Raw genomic sequence first — 20,069 nt, 5'->3', positions numbered from 1 at the left:
TCCCTTATGTCCTTTTTTAATGAAAAAATCCAGAAGATTCATCAGTCTCTGCACGGATTCCTCCAGTACTTCATTTGAATTTCACCCACCAGCTTACTCATTTTCCTCTTTTCAGCTTCCTACTTTCTCAGAAATCTCAGATCTTCTCTGTGAGTCTAAGCCATCCACCTGTCAATTGGACCCCCTCCCTACAGTTCTAGTCAAAACCTGCCTCCCCTCTCTGGACCCCCTTATCTCTGCTATAATCCACTCTTCTCTCACTACTGGTACTGTTCCTTCATCTTTTAAAACTGCTGCAATAACCCCAATACTGAAAAAACCTGGTGCCGACCCGAATAATTTCAGTAATTTTCGTCCTATTTCTAATCTACCCTTCATTTCCAAAATTCTTGAAAAAATAGTGGCTATTCAACTTCATTCTCATTTATCTCAAAATAATCTGTATGAACAGTTCCAGTCTGGTTTTCGTCCCCTCCATAGTACGGAAACGGCACTTATAAAAATTACTAATGGCCTCCTTATGGCAGCTGATTCTGGTTTAATTACTATTCTCATCCTCCTTGATCTGAGTGCAGCCTTTGACACTATTTGTCACACTACTCTTCTCAATAGATTACCTTCGATTGGCATTACCCACACTCCACTAGACTGGTTCAGCTCCTACCTCTCAGGCCGCACTCAGTTTGTTCAGCTTAAAAGTTTCACATCCCAACCCACCACTGTTACTTCAGGTGTGCTCCAGGGCTCTGTCCTGGGACCCCTCCTTTTCATTATTTACCTCCTTCCCCTTGGTAATATCTTTCATAAATATGACATTAGCTTCCACTGTTATGCTGATGACACCCAGCTCTATCTCACTAGCAAACCTACTGCTTCCTTTCCACCCTCCTCACTTACTGATTGCATAGCAGAAATCAAATCCTGGTTTTCTTCAAATTTTCTTAAATAGTGACAAAACTGAGGTTCTAATCATTGGTACTAAATCAACATTATCCAAAACTGATAATTTTTCATTTGTTATTGATAATTCCTCTGTCTCCCCTTCCCCACAGGTTAAGAGTCTGGGTGTCATCCTTGACAGTACTTTATCCTTTCAGTCCCACATCAATAACACCTCCCGGTCTGCATATTTCCACTTGCATAACATTAATCGTATTCACCCCTCCCTCTCTCCCCACACCACTGCTATCCTTGTTCATAGCCTTGTCACTTCTCGTCTGGATTACTGCAATTCCCTTTTCTTTGGTCTTTCTTGCAAATCTCTTTTATAAGCTTCAACTGGTCCAGAATTCAGCTGCCTGCATCATTACTAGAACCCCCTCTGTTCACCATATCACTTCCGTTTTGCAGCAGCTTCATTGGCTTCCAGTTCAGTTCCGAATTCAATTCAAAATTCTCCTACTAACTTTTAAGGCTATCCACAACCTTGCCCCTACATATCTGTCTGACCTCCTCCAAGTTGCCATTCCCTCTCGTACCCTTAGATCCTCTTCCTCCATTCACTTGACGGTCCCCTTCGTCCGTCTTACCACTATGGGGAGCATAGCATTCAGTTGCTCTTCTCCCCAGCTTTGGAACTCACTACCACCTGAGCTTAGAAATATTGAATCACTTTCACTTTTCAAATCCAAACTTAAAACTCATTTGTTTAAGACTGCTTTTTCTCTTTGATTACAATTGTTTCTATCTGATTTTAACTTTTGTATTTTACTTATTGTTTATAATCGGTGTTTTGTCTATTGTTCAGTGTCCTTGAGTGTTTAGAAATGCGCCTACAAATAAATAAAATGTATTATTACTATTATCAAACACAATTCCTTTTCTGGATCTAAGGTACATTGTGTCCTTGATTAAGCTCTTTTTGAATTCATTACAGCCTTCCATGGGAGTCAATTTTTTCTTATTTTCCATCTGAATGTTTTGCCAAATATAACCATACCAGGAGCTCAAGGCTCAGAACATCACAGCACTGAGGTGCATTAGGCCACTTAAGCTCTTTCATCCAACCATGGTGACACTCCAAAAGCAGAGTGTTTCTATACTTAGCATTCCAAAAAAACTCTCAATCCACTTTTGAGAGAACAGAAAGATTCTTTTTTTAGCTGTTCTCTTCCTGAAGAATTTTATCAGTGCCCAGTAATTATTGGAAACTGGAGAGGTCATGTTCCTCATTAAACCTGCAATGTTCAAGTTAATAAGAAACTGATTTAGCTTAAGATAGTTTGATTTACCTTTTAGAGTTACTCAGACTTCAACAACTAAAGTCATCCACTTTAGATTAAAATAAAATTTGAAATAAAAAGGATTTGTTTCAAAGCTTGTTCTATATAGTAGATTTAGAAGTCTGTGAGGTTCTGGATTATAATAATTTTAAAGCAAGTGGATCCCCTGTCCTATTAAAACACTTTCTTCAAATGTGTTAAAGAACATCTGACCCTAAGACAGAACAAACAACATCTGACCCCCATATATGTTCTGTCTTAGTCACACCATCATTTGTACAACTGTCAATACTGAAGTCACATACAGTTCCAAAACCCTTATACAGATTTACCAATATAAAACAATAAGTTGATTGAAAGGGTTTATAAAATTTTAGCACCAGGTTCCATAACATTAATTTTGGCAAATTTTTATTAACTACATATTATGCAGACTTTAGCAACAAATAGATATTTTTGGAGAACGCATTTACAGTGCTTATAAGAAGTGTTCTTTCCATCTTGGAAGAGTCACCTTTTACTATTATACATCATTGTATCATAATAGATTTAGTTTGGATTTTTTGACACAGAAATTCTCGTTAATAATTTCAAAGTAAAAAGATTTCTGCAAGGTGATCTAAATTAATTATTACAAATACAAAACACAAAACACTTGACTGTGCTGTATAAGTATTCAACTCCTTTAAAATGACATACCTAAATCATCACTGGTGCAAACAGTTGCCTTTAGAATCCTGTCTGGGGTATCAATTTCGCTCCCCCATCTGGAAAAAATCGTCGCCTCAATGAAGCCTTCGGGCTCTCCGGACGATGTGGTGCCGTCCAGACTGCTGAAAGATGTCTTTCCTGTGATTCGATATGATGTCTTAAAGATCATAACTAGTAGTCTATCTTCGGCTACAGTTCCTTGTGCTTTCAAACACGCAGTTGTACATCCAATCGTGAAAAAACCTGATCTTGACCCTGCCGTCTTCTTCAATCTTCGTCCAATTTCCAAACTACCTTTCCTGTCAAAATTACTCGAAAAAGTAGTTTATGAGCAATTAATTCACCACCTACAGGACCATCAGGTAATGGACCTTTTTCAGTCAGGCTTTAGGCCCCAACACAGCACAGAAACCGCGCATTTACGTGTCCTAAATGATGTCCTTTTGGCATTGGACTCAGGACTCTACGTGATTATGGTTCTTCTCGATTTATCTGCTGCCTTCGACACAATCGACCACGACATCATGATCTCCCGACTCGAATCCTGGGTTGGTGTATCTGGCTTAGCCCTCGACTGGTTCAGGTCATATTTCTGCAACAGGACTCTTAGAGTCATGCTAGACGATTTTTCATCTGAATCAGTCCCACTCCCATGTGGTGTCCCCCAGGGTTCCATTTTGGGGCCACTACTTTTTTCAATTTACATCCTGCCTTTAGGTGCAATTTTTAGAAAACATGCAATCTCGTATCACCTATATGCTGATGACTGCCAAATTTATTTCTCCCTCAAGTCAACTGACTCCACTAAACCTCTTCTCAACTGCTTATCTGACATTAAGGACTGGCTGGCTGTAAACTTCCTTCACCTGAACGATTCAAAAACCGAGGTCATTGTTTTTAGACCTGACCGCAAACAGACCCTACCCCTTGGCCTCGACTTTCTTCCCATTCCAGTAACTTCGTCCGTTTCCAATCTTGGAATCAAAATGGATATGGTCCTGAAAATGGATGCTCAAGTCAACAGCACAGTAAAATCCTGCTTTTTCCATCTCAGGCGAATTGCCAAACTCAAACAAATTCTGCCTTACCACCTCCTGGAATCAGTAATCCATGCATTCATTATGTCCCGGCTCGACTATTCTAATTCCTGCCTATATGGTATTAGTAAAGCCACTCTTTCGAGACTCCAATTGGTTCAAAATGCGGCTGCAAGGCTTTTAACTGGAAGCAGCAGAAGCCAACACATTACACCGATTTTAAAAACCCTACACTGGCTGCCGGTTAGCTTCAGAATTGATTTTAAGATACTCCTCTTAACCTATAAGGCACTAAATGGTCTAGCCCCTGCCTACTTGAGTGTCTTGCTCCATCGTCACAATCCCCCTCGTGTTCTTAGATCCGCAGATCAGCTGCTCCTAACCGTTCCCAAGGCACATTTTAAAGCTCGTGGTGAAAGGGCTTTTTCTGTCTATGCACCCAAGCTCTGGAACTCCTTACCTTTAGTGGTTAGGCGAGCCACTACAGTCGCCACATTCAAATCACACCTAAAAACGCACTTCTTCACATTGGCTTTTAATTCTTAACCTGTCTTATTCCCACTTGCTTTTTGCTATTTCTCTGTTTTATTGGGTCCCCTGACCTGTTTTTTAGTGTCTCTGTTTTAATTCTCTCTTAATGTTTGTTTTGAATATTTTGCTTTTAGTCTTGCTTGTTTTAACTGTACAGCGCTTCGGTCAGTTGTAATGCTGTGTTTTTAAGCACTTAACAAATAAAAATGGTATGGTATTGTAATTGATTGTAGCATAAATGCACCTTACCTAGAAGGTCCAACTTGTGATAAGTCAGTATGGTAGTCTAACCTACACAATGGAGGCAAAAGAACACTCCATGCAACTCCATGGAAAGTACAAATCAGAATGGATTTGTGAAAATGTCAAAGTCACTGAATATCACTTAGACTCAAGTTACATCAATCATTGAGGATTTGAAACAATATGACAGAGCTGTAAATCTGATGAGAACAGGTTATCAATTAAAACTGAGTGATTGTGCAAGAAGAGGGACTAGTGATGGAGTCTGCCAAGACAACTCTGAACATTTTGATGGAGTTACAAGGTGCAGTGTATACATAAGATTGGAGGGATTGTGCATACAACAGCTATTGCCCAAGTGCTTCAATGAATTGCTATTTTATTGAAAAGTTTCAAAGAAAGCCACTGTTAAAAAATATATATATGAATTCTCAACAGAAGGCACATGGGAGACTTTGAAGTCAGCTGGAAGGAGGTTCTGTGATGTGATGAGACCAAATGTGAGCTTTTTGGCCATGAGGCGAAATGCCATGTGTTGCATAAGCCAAACACTGCATGCTATCAAAAACGCACCCTTCTGAGAAGCATGGTGGTGATAGCATCTGGCTGGGGAGATGCTTCCCTGCAGCAGGCCCTGAAAGCCTTGTAAGGGTAAAAGTAATCCAGCCAAATACAAGGAAATCATGCAGGACAACCTGATGCAGTCTACAAGAAATCGGTGCCCTGCAAGATTTCTTTTCCAGCAATACAACAACCCCAAGTGGAAAGCCAAAACTACATAGGAATGGCTTAAAAACCAACACTGTTGATGTCCTGGAGTGATTAACTGCAAAAATTCATCCCTGCTGGAATTCGTATTAAAATTAAAATACTCAAATGTAGTCCTAGTCTACAGACCATCAGGGTCATATTCATTGTCCATGACTGGATTTGGCATATTTCCCCCCCCCCCCAACTTAGCTATAAATTATGATTATATATTACTGATGGGGCATTTTAATATACACAATTATGTAGATACTGACAATTTAGCAAATGTTTTACTTATTTGTTAAACTCAGAAGGGTTTGCGAAATTGTCAATGACCCGACCCGTAGTTATAACCATACATTAGATCCAATTATAACTTACACAGTTCAGGTTCAAAACTTAAATATTACACCATAAATTAAGTTATTTCTGATCACTACTTAATTACATTTTATCTGGTGTTGCCCTAACCAGTACATTTGCAGATTAAAACGATAGTGTAACTCTGCATCAAAATTTGTAGATATTTTAAGAAACTCAAGCTTAATTGTGGAAAGCAATTTGGATAGCTAACATCAAGTTATAATGTGACTTTGAAAGAAGCTTTAGATAAGGAAGCTCCTCTTAAAACAAAAGCGATTAAAGTGCTTAGGACCTCACCCTGGTTTAATGAGATCACTCAGGCTCATAAAGTAGAATATTGAAAACTAGAACATACAGAGCAACAAAACTGAAGGTCTTCCAAATTGCATGGTGTGGCCAGCAGGGGGCACTCCAGCTTCCCAGACACCTGACAAAACAGAGGCTCTGACACAAGTGCTGCAATTACAAGGCTTTTTATTTTGGGAAACTCTTCCAATAAGCACTTCCCACAGTGCAGCCACCATGCAACACAGCACACAGTAACAATTAAGCACTCTCTGTCTTCTTCTTTCTGTCATGGCTTCCTCTGCTTCCCCAGCAAGCTTCATCTGCTTCTTCCTGACTCTGACTCCATCAGTAGTAGCAGGCAGCTCCTTATATATTATCCCTGGAAGTACTTTTAGTCTTCCCAAGGCTTGGCCTGGATGCACTTCTGAGTAAGGCAGGAGCCCCACAAAGTAGGGCTCCCCAGTCTCTGCAGCACCCCCTGGTGGCACCCACGGAACCCAACATGGCTGAAACGGCAAACTCCAAGATCCATGATGCCCTGTGGGAATTCATGGCAAAGCTGCAACCTCAGGAGGGCTGCCATCTAGCATCCTGGGTGAGACAAATCCATGTTTAAGTTGTCTCTCCCTGTCCTTCCATACTGTTGGTGTCCTGGCCAGGTAAGGAGTTTTAAAAAGTATAAAAAAAAGCTCTCTTTATAGCCTGCTTGGACTACTGTTTTAGATTAATAGATAACAACAGAAATCATCCTCATGAACTGTTTAGAAGAGTGGCTAATCTAATAAATGGAAACAATAACAATATTCTGTCACTTTTTAACTCAGCTGGAATCACCTAGTTTTACTGAATCAGCATGCGATTAACTTATGTTTGATGCTAGCATGTCATTTAAAACATATTTTTCAAAACTTTCCAAAATATGTTTCTTCCATCTTAACAAAGTTGGAAAATTAAAATATTTTCTAAATATGCAAAATAATGAGATATTAATTTATTCATTTTTTCTATTAGGATTGACTGGCTATTCAAACCATTCTTTATGTAGCCCTCGATTAATTCAAAATGTTGCTGCAAAAATTATTACACAAACCAGAAAATCTAAACACATTACACCAGTTCTCATGTCCTTACACCACTTAAACTGATTTCAAAATCCTCCTTTTATCTTTTAAAGCCTTAAATGGTTGGGGCCCTGCTTACTTTCTGAACTTATCATTACTTACAAACCAAAGTACACATTGAGATCTCAAGATGATTGGCTACTTAAGATTCCAAGCATTAATAAGACAACAGCAACAATAAGTGGGAGTTTGAGTTTTTAGTTATAGGGTCTAGAAGCTGTGGAATGATCTGTCTGCTACTATAAGAGGTGCCCCCTTAAGTCTCGGCTTTTAAATCCAGGCTGAAGACTCACTACTTTAGTCCAGCATACCCTGACTAGAGCTGTTGATTAGCTGTCCATACTATATCTCTGTTGTTGGTCATTTGTACAGAAATATAAGCAATAGAATATTTATAAACCGTTATTAACCCTCCTCTATTTTGCTTCTCTTCTGTTTCCTACTGTGGCACTTGGTGCCACTGCTCTACATTCCAAGCTGCTCTCTTGCATCTGGAAAAGTCTTCCCAGATAAAGTAATGTTGGAATCACTGGATGGAAAGATTCCCTCATCAAACTTGATGGCTCAGCACAGACTACACTATAGAAAGGCCAGGAGAGGTGGCCGAGGTCTGCTCTGCTGTGTCTGACTTTGTCTTTATCTGTCTCTTACAACTTTAATGTTGTCCATTGTCAACTGGCCAGAGTTCATCTGTTAATTAATTAGTGGACACATGTTGCTGGTAGTTCACATCCCGGGTCCTCCCTACATGGAGCTTGAATGTTTTCCTTGTGTCTGCAGTTTCCTTCTACAGTCCCAAAGATATGTGGTTAGGGGAATTGGCCCTAAAGTGGCCCTAGTGGTTGTGTGCATGTGTGTTCACCCTGAGATGGTGTGACTAATCCTGCCTTGCTCCCTATGCTTGCTGGGTTAGGCCCCTGTCCCCCAATGACCATGCTCAGGTTTAAGTGGGCTTATAAGATTGTATGGTATAGTATATAGTTGGTTTTTATTTATGTTAATCTGTTTCTACTTTGTTTTCTGTGTATTTAAATGAACAATTTCTTTATTTAGTAATTAGTGTAATCTATACTGAGAATTTGTTTACAGCACACTGTGCTTTGACGAGTACCATCAAAAATGAGTTGTATTGCACCATATAGTAAAAAACCCAAATCAAATCAGTTGTGATTCAATGTTGTTTAGATACTAAGCAAGTAGGCCACAATATTACAAATGTGTCTTTAAATAGACAAATGAAATATACAAGGGAATGATAAGTGTAGAAATTAAACAAAGCACAGAGAAAACAGAATATAATAAAACCTCTGCAGCCTTTTTAGCATCACCTATAGAGTTGATAATTCCCTATCTACCCCAGTGGGATGGCTTTTCTATTTGCCCACCATATCACCAAAACAAAAAGCAAAGCACTCCCTTTCTCACTTGACCCATTCTGACCCTGGAAACTAAACCAGTGTTTTAAAAAGTCACCAACAAACCTGAATTAAGGCACTCTTACCCTTCTCTTTGATCTTCCTCATCAAGGTTTGACAGCAGCTGTGATCCTGCTAAAGAGAGGTCAAGTGCTGCCAGGGGTAAGTCACGGTAGGCAAAGCTGACAAGCTGAACAGGAGCCATACGCTGACTCTCCTCCTCTATTTGCTGGGAAATGATTTCAAGTTCTGACACTCCAGCCTCCTGAACAGGACTGAAAAATAAAGGGATGAAAAATAGTTAAGTGCGATGAAAAGTAAGCTAAAAATATAAATTAGTTCATTTATTTTCTCAATTTGCTTATTTCATGTGAGTGTTTGTAGAGGGCACATAATACTTTTTTCAGCATTATTGAATGCAAGTTAGGAACCAACCCTGATGTACACACTCATACCAACAGACCAAGGATGTTAGAAGAAAGGTTGGGGTACCAATCACTTAGGTAACCCCATTTAATGGGAGGAAAGAAAATTAAAAGGCTTGTGTCCTTGGTAATCCAATTAAAGAGACTTTCAGCAGCCAAAGGTACAGCATTTCAGCAGAAGCTCTGTAATCGTTGAGATCCAGGTCCAAAATGAATGCCTCCTTCCAGGGACCTCCCATTTTCATGGCAACCTGGGAGAAATGGGTACAGTGTCCTTAAGGTGACGTGGGCAGGGCTAGACACCGCCCTCAAATGTCTTCTTGGAATTGTGGTGGAGAAAAAAATGATTAGCTCCAGTATCTCCTCTTGTCCCAAGGTGGTATTGCTTTCCTGTCTTGGAGCCTAGAAGGTGATCCCCAGGCGCACATGTGTGAAAATAGACACCAGTCAAATGCAGATTCCATTGAAATGGAAACATTTAGAGTCCATGCTGTAAGGCTGCAGCACTAACCATTGAGACAACTACTCTCTCTCTCTCTCTCTCTCTCTCTCTCTCTCAAAATAAAATATATCATAAAATCTTATTTTTGTTGATCAAATTTAGAATAAGTATTTTTACATGTTTGTTATGTGGTGATGCTTGCTTTTGAAATACAGTAATCCCTCACTATATCTCGCTTCGTCTTTCGCAGCTTCACTCCATCGCGGATTTTAAATGTAAGCATATGTGAATATATATCGCGGATTTTTCACTGCTTTGCGGATGTCTGCGGTCTACAGTACGTGTGCTTCCTCAGTTGATTTGCCCATTTGAATTCAAACAAGGGACGCATTTGAATTCAAACAAGGGACGCTATTGGCGGATGGCTGAGAAGCTACCCAATCAGAGCACGTGGTTAAGCTCCTGGGTGCTGTGCTAACTCTCGAGCGTCTCACGACCATTCTACGAATGGCAAAAGATCTCCAGACATCAGTTGAAGAATGGGACCCTCAAATGATTCGTTCTTTGCAATTTAAAAATGCTCTTGACGGCACCACGGAAGTGTATAGGAACCTCTTTACACAAAAGAAAAAGCAGCGCCAGCAACTGCCCATCACGATGTTCCTTACACGCAAAACACTGCCTAGTACGCCTTCAGTGGAAGAAGACGACGGCGGTGCTACACAGTCGCCTGAAGAGGCTCCTTTAGAACAGCTGTGACAGTGCAGTAAATGTCATCGTTATCTGACAAGTTGGTGAGTACCCAAAACTATTTTTCTACGTACTTAGTACATGTATGTACATTTATTGTAACTGTGCACACATTTTATACAATTTTTTCCTTGCATTGTTGGTATTTATTGCCAGTGGCCTGTCTATCGTAATGGCTGTAACAAATGTGATATCGGAGACGCTCTACAGTATCTTTAAAATAACATTTTGGTTTTATGTACAGCATTTACATGTTATAGATTTTTCACGTATTTTTATATTACCTACTCAATTACAATATGTTTAAAACTGTATTACGTATTAAATAAAGCTTCTCAATGATATACGATACGTATGTTTGTGAGTAGTATATAAACTGTGTTTACATACATAATTTCAATGAATCTTACCTAATAACTAAGAGAATATAAAGGGTTTATGCTGTGTAACTGTACAGGGAATATTTACAAACCATGTGGGAGAGTTTATAAGGACTTAAAATATAAAAATAACCATATAAACATATGGTTTCTACTTCGCAGATTTTCTTATTTCGCGGGTGGCTCTGGAACGCAACCCCCGTGATGGAGGAGGTATTACTGTAGATCCTATCACAGATATTTTATAGTTAGAAAACATTTGCCCAAGTACAGGGTAAGTGTGGCAACAGAAAATGGTGTTTAATCTGTAAAATTATACAGTGATGGTCTTCCAATAATATCATGTTCGTGCTGGCTTTAAGTAATAATTCATGCAGTGTAATGTTAAAGTATTTGTGCATAGCATTTAAGTTATAGTTCCACCCGGGGGGGGGGTTGTTGGTAAACGTTAACATCATACAAAGTAATTGTCTGTTTTACCTGCATTATTATCAATCTTTAATTTAATATTGTTTTTTTTTTTTTTGTATCAGTATGCTGCTGCTGGAGTATGTGAATTTCCCCTTGGGATTAATAAAGTATCTATCTATCTATCTATCTATCTATCTTTAGTTTAGTTTCTTATTCTGATCATTTGACTTAATTAGCAATCGTGGACAAATATTTTGCAATGATTTTGAATATTATGGTACCCCTGATGTTCCATCCAAATTTCCTGTGATATTAAAAATGCAGAAATAAAAGTAGGCACTAATTTCTGTACAGGATTAAAATGTAACAGGTCTTCTATTATAAAATGCCCTTCTCCATATTGTGAGCCATCACTCATCCAAAGGTCTGTGCATGTCACTGCCTCTCAACATTTAGTATTGTTTACCTCATTTTCCACATTATACAAATTGACGGGGGTGGTGGCTTTGTATTTATCTCAGATTAAAAACATAACACAAATTGTACAAATGAGTGGAAACCATTCATGAAATCAAGCTTGTTCAGTTATCTAAATGATATGTTATGGTAATTGCATCATCAAGATGTTTGTAAACACTTTTGTGTGTTTCTTTCTTTCTTTCTTTCTTTCTTTCTTTCTTTCTTTCTTTCTTTCTTTCTTTCTTTCTTATTCAATTAATTTATTGAACACAAACGACACTAAGCCAATTATACTTAAAATCACATAATTCTTATTATGAACATGGAGAAAAGGCTAATAAGATGTCAACTCATCAAATACATGAGAAATTAATTTGTAACAATAATCACAGAAATCAACACAGATGGAACCAAAGTTACTGACCACAGAAAAATAATCAATAAATTTAAGGAATACTAGGTGATACTACAGTTTTACTAATTGTAATATAAATGAAAATAATTCTCTGGTTAAAGCTTTAAACAGAATTGAAATCCCACTTCTCCGGGCATTGGATGCAGAAAGAAACCTTGCTAAATTATGTCTGTTAATGTTATTTAAATTCATCAAAGCCAGGGAAAGAAATCACTATGCCAGGTATCAATTTCTGCTTTTCCTTAGAAAAATTAAAACCTTTTAACAACAACATTTATTTATATAGCATATTTTCATATAAACAATGTAGCTTAAAGTGCATCACAAGATTAAATAAAAAGTTTACATAAAACAAAGAAATAAGAATAGGCAATAATATTATACAGTGTATAACAAAGAAAAATGTGAGGTTGGATGGCCAGGAGGCTGGGGAAAAAAACAAAATCTACAGGAGTTCCCAAGTCCAAAAGACCACTCAGCCCCCACTGGGCATTCTACCTAAAATAGATCACTCATTATTTTGAGGCTTCACAAGGAAGAATTCAATGATGATGGTCATGTGGACATCTGGGACATCCACCATTCAATCTACAGTATAATCACATAGGGCAGCATGGAGCCTTGAACAGATGGTGGTGGCACAGATCAGCACCATAGAAGATCCAGAAAAGACAGCAGAGAATAGTACAGATTAGTAGGGAATTGTAGAACCCTGAGGAAAATAACAATTCATTGCCCATATAGAATAACAGGGATGCAACTAAAATGTAGCTACGAAAATACCATTTTAAAATAATGGGTTTTTAGCAGTTTTTTTAAATTGTTCTACAGTATTAGCCTAGTGAAATTCTATTGGTAAAGTATTTTAAAATGTGTATCCTACACACCAATTTCCCTAACAAACAAGGACATAAAGATTCTACTCAAAGTTCTCACAAAATAATTGGGCAAAAGCAAATTGGACTTTTTTAGGCAGAAAATTACTATCAAAAGTAAAATGTTATGCTACTAATTAGTAAGCAGTAAAATATTTAGGTTTTTTTTCCAGGAAGTACCAGATGATGGGGAGCCATAAATTATAGTCAGAAGGAAAGCCAAGGTCAAAATTGAAAATGAAACCATAACCAATAAGCCAATACAGAAATTAAAAATCAGAGTTGAATAAGGGAAAGTCTTTTGCCCTGAATGCTCTTTAGAAATCCAACTTTTAACACCATGAATGATTTTCTTTTTTAATACAAAGTATTGAACGCCAAAAGGAGCGCACCAATAACTTAAATACTTCTTATTCACAAAATGGCCACCAAACAGCAAAATAACGTACAAGATGGTGGCCAAAATTACAAACAAAATAATTTAATACAATAATAACAAAAAATAATAAATTCCATTATATAAAATTAAAAATACAAAAAAACCCCAAACAATAATCATTACAAAAAAGCTATCTTTGAATCCTTTGATGGTGCTATTTTTTCACTATTTTATCTGAATTTTAGTTTTTGCCCAATATAGATGCATTGATTAAACCATTTCACTCCTGCACTGAAGCCTTCTATTCATGTGAAAAATATACATTATGATTTATGTGACATAGAATGTAGAATCTTACAGCAGTGTTGTTTCGTCTATAAACTTCTAGTCGCCTACTTGTGCAAATAACCAGTGGTATGGAGTATTGTAAGGGAAGGACAGAAAAAGCATCTGTTCATACACATGGCATGGAACTTTACCTTACTGATTCAAACTTATCACTTCCTAATGGACTAAACATTGTATAAGATCTGCAACACTTAGAGGTTGAAAACAAACTTCAGCAGGAGCATATTTTTTGCAAATAGCCTTGAATGTCAGCTTAAATCTAATTAGTTTTCTTTAACTATAGCATAGAAGCTCTGGGCATCATAATTACGCAGATTGAAAGACCAATCCAAATTTAACTTGAGGAACCAGTTTAAAAAAGCAGGACACTGTTGTAAAAAAAAAAAAAATCCTCAGTGATCTTGAACTGAGTGGCACTTATGGCCCGTCACACAAGCATTGACTCTCAGAAAGCGGTCTTCTGACTCTGGTGTGGCTTTGGGTCTACCACACTGGTTCCTTTCAGTGTCTCCTGCAATTTCCAAGTTCCTTTTAATGCCGAAGGAAACTGTAGTGACTGACACTTTGGCTTCCTTTGCAATTCCTTTCAAAGAAAGGCCAACACTTTTAAAGGTTATTATGGTCTTTCTGTCTTCCTTTGCTAATTGCATTTTTCTCACTACTGTGACAGAAATCTGCAGTGCAGTATTGTCCAAATAATGTTTTTGAGAGCATAGCAAGACAATCTGTTCCAACACAGCTCTTATACAGATGCAGGATTTGTAATTAATCATTAAAAATTGGTAAACCTGTAGGAGTTACTTGCATTAACTTACAAAACTTAATAAACTTTCATTGCTTTAGCAAACTGTAAGTTGTTAATCCATTACTTTATGTGTAATTTTTTTTTTATAAATTACATCATGTTTCACTTTTTGGTAAAATAAACTTTGTTTAACCTTTGGCAGTTTATTACTTATCTTTGTACCATTTCAGAGTTTTCATTGGATTTGAACTGCTTACATTTAAAACTGGAAGAAATGGTTTGTTCAAAAATGTTTAATCAACTACATATAGTAAAACAAGAAGCCGAACACAGAAAAAGGTTTGGGGCAGGGGCTGGTGATCCTCATTTAATTTTGGTAAAAATCAATATGAACTTTAAATGTAGATTTAAATATACATCTTTTCAGATGCAAGTCCATTCATTGATTGTCATTTGGATGGGAAGCTGATCCTTATATGGTTTCCAGAGCAAATGATGTGGGCTAAAATGCTGAAACAGAAGTCATGGATCCTTGACAATCGGAACCTCAGGTCTGCAGATGAAGGAGAACACCATATGAATAAGTGCCCCCTCTCAACTCAGGCTGGAAATACCATCACTACGCCAGCCCTTGCAATTCCCCCCTATTCATGCATGTGTGACTATATATATAAATATATTGTAGTATTTGGCCGGCTAAATATTCTGGCCCTCACCCCCAGACCGCTAGGTGGAGCTCTCTCAACAGTGTGGACGTTCCCCGAATTCCAGCAGGGCCTCATGGACTATGTAGTTTATATGCACAGCCCAGCTGGATACCTTGGGGACCACCAGGAGTCGCTGTGGGGAGGCTGCCGGACTCTTACTTGCCCTATAGCCCGGAGGTGCGTCATGATCACATGACAAGAGGCAACGACGTGCTTCCAGGTTGAAGAAAGGAGCTTTTTATCCGACCCGGAAGTGTTCATGATCACATGGACAGAAGGGAGAAACACTTCCGGGTCAGGGACTATATAAAGGACTCTGGGAAACCAGTACGCTGAGCTGAGCTGGGAGGAAGGGTGGCTAAGTGTCTGGGAGTGTGCAGGATTGATTATTGTATTGTTTATTAGTTAGTTATATGAGTATTGTGGAGTGGAGGGTGCTTTGTGCACTGTACATTGTCCAAATGAATATTACTATTGGACTTTTACCTGGTGTCTGGAGTGGTCGAAGGGTTCAAGAGGACGACAGCGACCGTAATCTGAGACAATATATATATATATATATATATATATATATATATATATATATATATGTATGTCATGTTTTGGGCTCTGAGGAACACAAATTGAATTAATAAATAGATCCTTTTTTAAAGCACACTATTTTTTAAGTTGTAAATCCAGATTTAGAATCTTTCAGAAACTAATAACACAAAAGAAAACCTAGCTCTATTACACTCTTCGACGATTAAATAAAATTCAGAACCATGTGAACAGGTGTGAGGACACAACATTCAAGACTAAACAGAAAGACAGAAGATGCAAGATACACAAGTGAGATATGAGAGCTGTGATAGTTCTCTGGCAATGGGACGTAAGAAAAACATACTATATAGAGATTAAGATACAGGTATATAAATACAGGTAAAATTACGTTACAACGAATATCTTTACAACAAAGAATTTTTATGGTCTCGACAGTTTCCCCATATGACAAGAGTCTATAGAAATCTTGTTACTACGAAATACATTCAGCAAATACTTTTAAAAGACTGCCCAAAAGACCTTGAAATGCCTGAATGAATCAGCCACTGAGCAGTTAGTTCTGTGGTCGCAGCTCAGATGTGCACAACGATCCCCAAACAGAAACATTGTATAAAAAATAAATAAATAAATAAAAAAAATAAAAATTCTTTCTTCAAACTTTCCTCGTGCTGTTTTTTTCGCTGTTTTTGTTTTCTGTGATTTTCAGTGATATCTTTTGCTTATTGCTCATCAACATTTAAAAAAACATCTATTGGAATTTAACTCATTGTCACCCTCCAATAGAAACGGCAGACACAAAAAAAAGATAACATTTCATATTAGAAAAAAAACTGAAAATTTTTGCAGCTCTCGATTGTGGCAAAAAGACATTACTAGTGAATTTGGAATTTTGCCATCGACACTGTCAACTTTCTTGAAAGACCGAGCAAAAAAAGAAGAAAAATCTCGGGTTGCAAATGTATGCAAACTGCTGTATTTGAAGACGTCGAAAAAGCTGTTAAGTGGTTAAGTGATGCTCGTTCAAGAAACATTCCTATTAATGCGGCACTCATTCAAGTGAGGCTTCTAAACTCTTTTGGGACCTCCCCGAACTGGACAACACGCCGAGGAGCATCCTTCGCCAAAGCAAATTCTATGGGTGATGTGAGGAACATTGTAAATGCAGGGCACAGTATAACTTGGCCACTAACCTGGCCACGACCCTACCTGACTGCTGTGCCTGTTTATAGGAGAATGGCAGGTCATGCTACAATAAATAACCCTGTTATTCCTGTTTCAAGCTGAATAAAGCTGATTTTGCTAAATTACTGAGACTAAGCCTCGTGTTTAGGGGTGCAAGACAGGGACTTCTAGCGCTACCCTGATCTTTTAGGATTCACATCTGTGGTGCCTCACTGCTCTGCTGTGAGCCTGCTGTTGCCCTGCCCTGGCAACGGACAAAAAAATGCTACACAGACACAGCAATCGCGATTCGGGACACGCTTCAGCGTGACGTTCCCGTTGGGTGGGGGGATCCAAAAAGAGTTCAGAAACCTCACAATATGAAGAAGAAGAAAAGGATGATTCGGCTTCTGATTGATAACTGTGCTGCCCACAACATGCTTCCGCATTTAGATAATGTTCGCGTTGAATTCCTCCCATCCAATTGCACAGCAGTGCTTCAGCCATTGGAATTGGGCATCATTCGCACCCTGAAAGTGTATTATCGCAAGGAAATGCTGAGAAAAATTCTCACCAGCGTAACTTGTAGACAGGAGGAAATTAAAATTAACGCGAAAGAAGTTATTGAAATGATTGCAAATGCCTGGACGCAAGTTAAAGAATGCACTATAGTGACAAATACAGAATCTCATTACAACGAAATATTTTTTAGGTTCCTGGCAGTTTGTTGTAATGGAATTTTACCTGTATATACATTATGACCACAAGGAGGCGCCACTGTCCCCCAAACCTCAGAAGCAATATTACCCAGCACAGCCCCAGGTTAAAATAAACGATTTTATTTCTCTAAAATAAATCACCAAATATGCAAAAGCTAGCAAATCACAATTATAATAAAGTGTCTCTTGTTTCTCTCCTTCTGCTCATCTTGTTGAATGTCGCTTACTGCCTCCGACTCTGACTCTCCAAAGTGAGGGGGCAGACTTCTTTAAATGATGGACACGGGAATGTGGAAACTAGGGAGATCCTCCATCAATTGTGCTGTCTAACAGCACCCTGGGACTCTGACAGCACTGCACTTGCAGACTCCAACTTCTGTTGTATGGGGGATGGAACTGCTCCTGGCTTCCGCTGTCAATCATTTATATACATTTGGCTGGACAAGAAATCGTTTTCCCATCCCTTATTTTTGATATATACACATATGTACATATGTGTTAAAGGCACACTTTTTAATCAGAGTATAGCATCAAGTCAATAAAACGTCTAGGATATCGATCTGGTCAGTTAAGTGGCAGAGGGGGTTGTTAATCAGTTTCAGCTGCTTTGGTGTCAATTAAATTAACAACAGGTGAACTAGAGGGGCAACAATGAGACGACCCCCAAAACAGGAATGTTTTAACAGGTAGAGGCCACTGACATTTTTCCCTCTTCGTCTTTTCTGACTTTTTCACTAGTTTTGCATTTGGCTGTGTCAGTGTCACTATTGGTAGCATCACGTGATACCTGGACCCTACAGAGGTTGCGTAGTTAGTCCAACTTCTCCAGGATGGAACATCAATACGTGCCATTGCCAGAAGGTTTGCTGTGTCTCCCAGCACACTCTCAAGGGCATGGAGGACATTCCAGGAGACAGGCAGTTACTCTAGAGAGCTGGATAGAGCCATAGAAGGTCCTTAGCCCATCAGCAGGACAAGTATCTGCTCCTTTGGATAAGGAGGAACAGGATGAGCACTGCCAGAGCCTTACAAAATGATCTCCAGCAGGCCACTGGTGTGAATGTCTCTGACCAAACAATCAACAAACAGACTTCATGAGGGCCTGGCGTCTTCTAGACAGTCCTGTGCTCACTGCCCAGCAAAGTGGAGCTCGATTGGCATGTGCCATAGAATACCAGAATTGGCAGATCCACCCCTGGCACCCTGTGCTTTTCACAGATGTGAGCAGGTTTACCCTGAGCACATGTGACAGATGTGAAAGGGTCTGGAGAAATTGTGGAGAACGTGATTCTGCCTGTAACATCGTTCAGCATGACCGGTTTTGGTGGTGGGTCAGTGATGGTCTGGGGAGGCATATCCATGGAGGTATACACAGACCTCTACAGGCTAGAAAACAATACCTTGACTGCCATTAGGTATCGGGATGAAATCCTTGGACCCACTGTCAGACTCTATGCTGGTGCAGTGGGTCCTGGGGTCCTCCTGGTACACGACAATGCCCGGCCTCATGTGGCGAGAGTATGCAGGCAGTTCCTGAAGGATGAAGGAATTGATATTATTGACTGGCCCCCACACTTCCTGACCTAAATCCAATAGTACACCTCTGGGACATTATGTTTCAATCAATCTGACACCACCAGGTTGCACCTCAGACTGTTGAGGAGCGCAGTGATACCTTGGTCCAGATCTAGGAGGAGATCCCCCAGGACACCATCTGTCGTCTCATTAGGAGCATGACCCGATGTTGTCAGGCATGTATACAAGCACGTGGGGGGCCGTACAAACTACTGAGTACGATTTTGAGTTGCTGCAATGACATTTTGGCAAAATGGACTAGCCTGCCACATCATTTTTTTACTTTGATTTCCGGGGTGTCTTTGAATTCAGCTCTCTGTAGGTTGATAATTTTCATTTTCATCAAATGATGAATGTTACCCAGTCCATATCAGTATAGATATCCAGCATGATTTTTCAAAGTGTTCCTTTAATTTCTTTGCACAATTTTATATATATAGGTCAAAAACAGATATCCTGCGGTAGGATGGCGCCCTGCCCAGGGTTTGTTTCCTGCCTTGCGCCCTGTGTTGGTTGGGATTGGCTCCAGCAGACCCCCGTGACCCTGTAGTTAGGATATAGTGGGTTGGATAATGGATGGATGGAAAAACAGATATTCTTTTAGTAAAAAAAATAATTTCTGAGTTTTCATGACATTTCAAATTGTCAGGCAGAACGTTCATAGCTGTTTGGCTGTACCATTTATCCTAAATTAATATTCACAGTATTACTTTCATGCAATAATTACATATTAAAGATCTTATGTTTGTTTCAACATACTCCCTCAACCAAAAGAAAAAAAATATATTCCCTTTCTGGCTAAACTCTGTGTGCCATTTACTTATATAAATTCAAACTACTCATTTGCAGCACTGTGAAACGGTTACTAACCCAGACATAAAAGTCCTCTTTACTTCCTCATACCCTAGAGGCTATGTATGTGCAGTGTCTTCCTACAGATATGAGCTAGCTGCAAACAAGATGTGACATCTCAATAGAAGGCTAAGAAGAATAAAAGGAGACAAGCCCATCCACAATTTCATCTACGGATTTCTGCCCCGAAGCACATTTATTA

The 20,069-nt window shown here is 38.9% G+C and overlaps 1 protein-coding gene across 1 annotated transcript in view; it reads right to left on the bottom strand.

Moving 5' to 3' along the window:
• Positions 1–20,069, bottom strand: part of tmem266 (transmembrane protein 266) — a 481,028-nt gene that overhangs the window by 344,421 nt on the left and 116,538 nt on the right. Inside the window, exon 3 of the mRNA XM_028823201.2 lies at positions 8,768–8,956. Coding sequence (XP_028679034.1) covers positions 8,768–8,956 — 189 coding nt within the window. The remainder of the gene's footprint in view (positions 1–8,767; positions 8,957–20,069) is intronic.

This window comes from Erpetoichthys calabaricus, chromosome 17, assembly GCF_900747795.2.
Source record: "Erpetoichthys calabaricus chromosome 17, fErpCal1.3, whole genome shotgun sequence".
NCBI classification, from domain to species: domain Eukaryota; kingdom Metazoa; phylum Chordata; class Cladistia; order Polypteriformes; family Polypteridae; genus Erpetoichthys; species Erpetoichthys calabaricus.
This window is presented reverse-complemented; position numbering and strand designations above follow the sequence as displayed.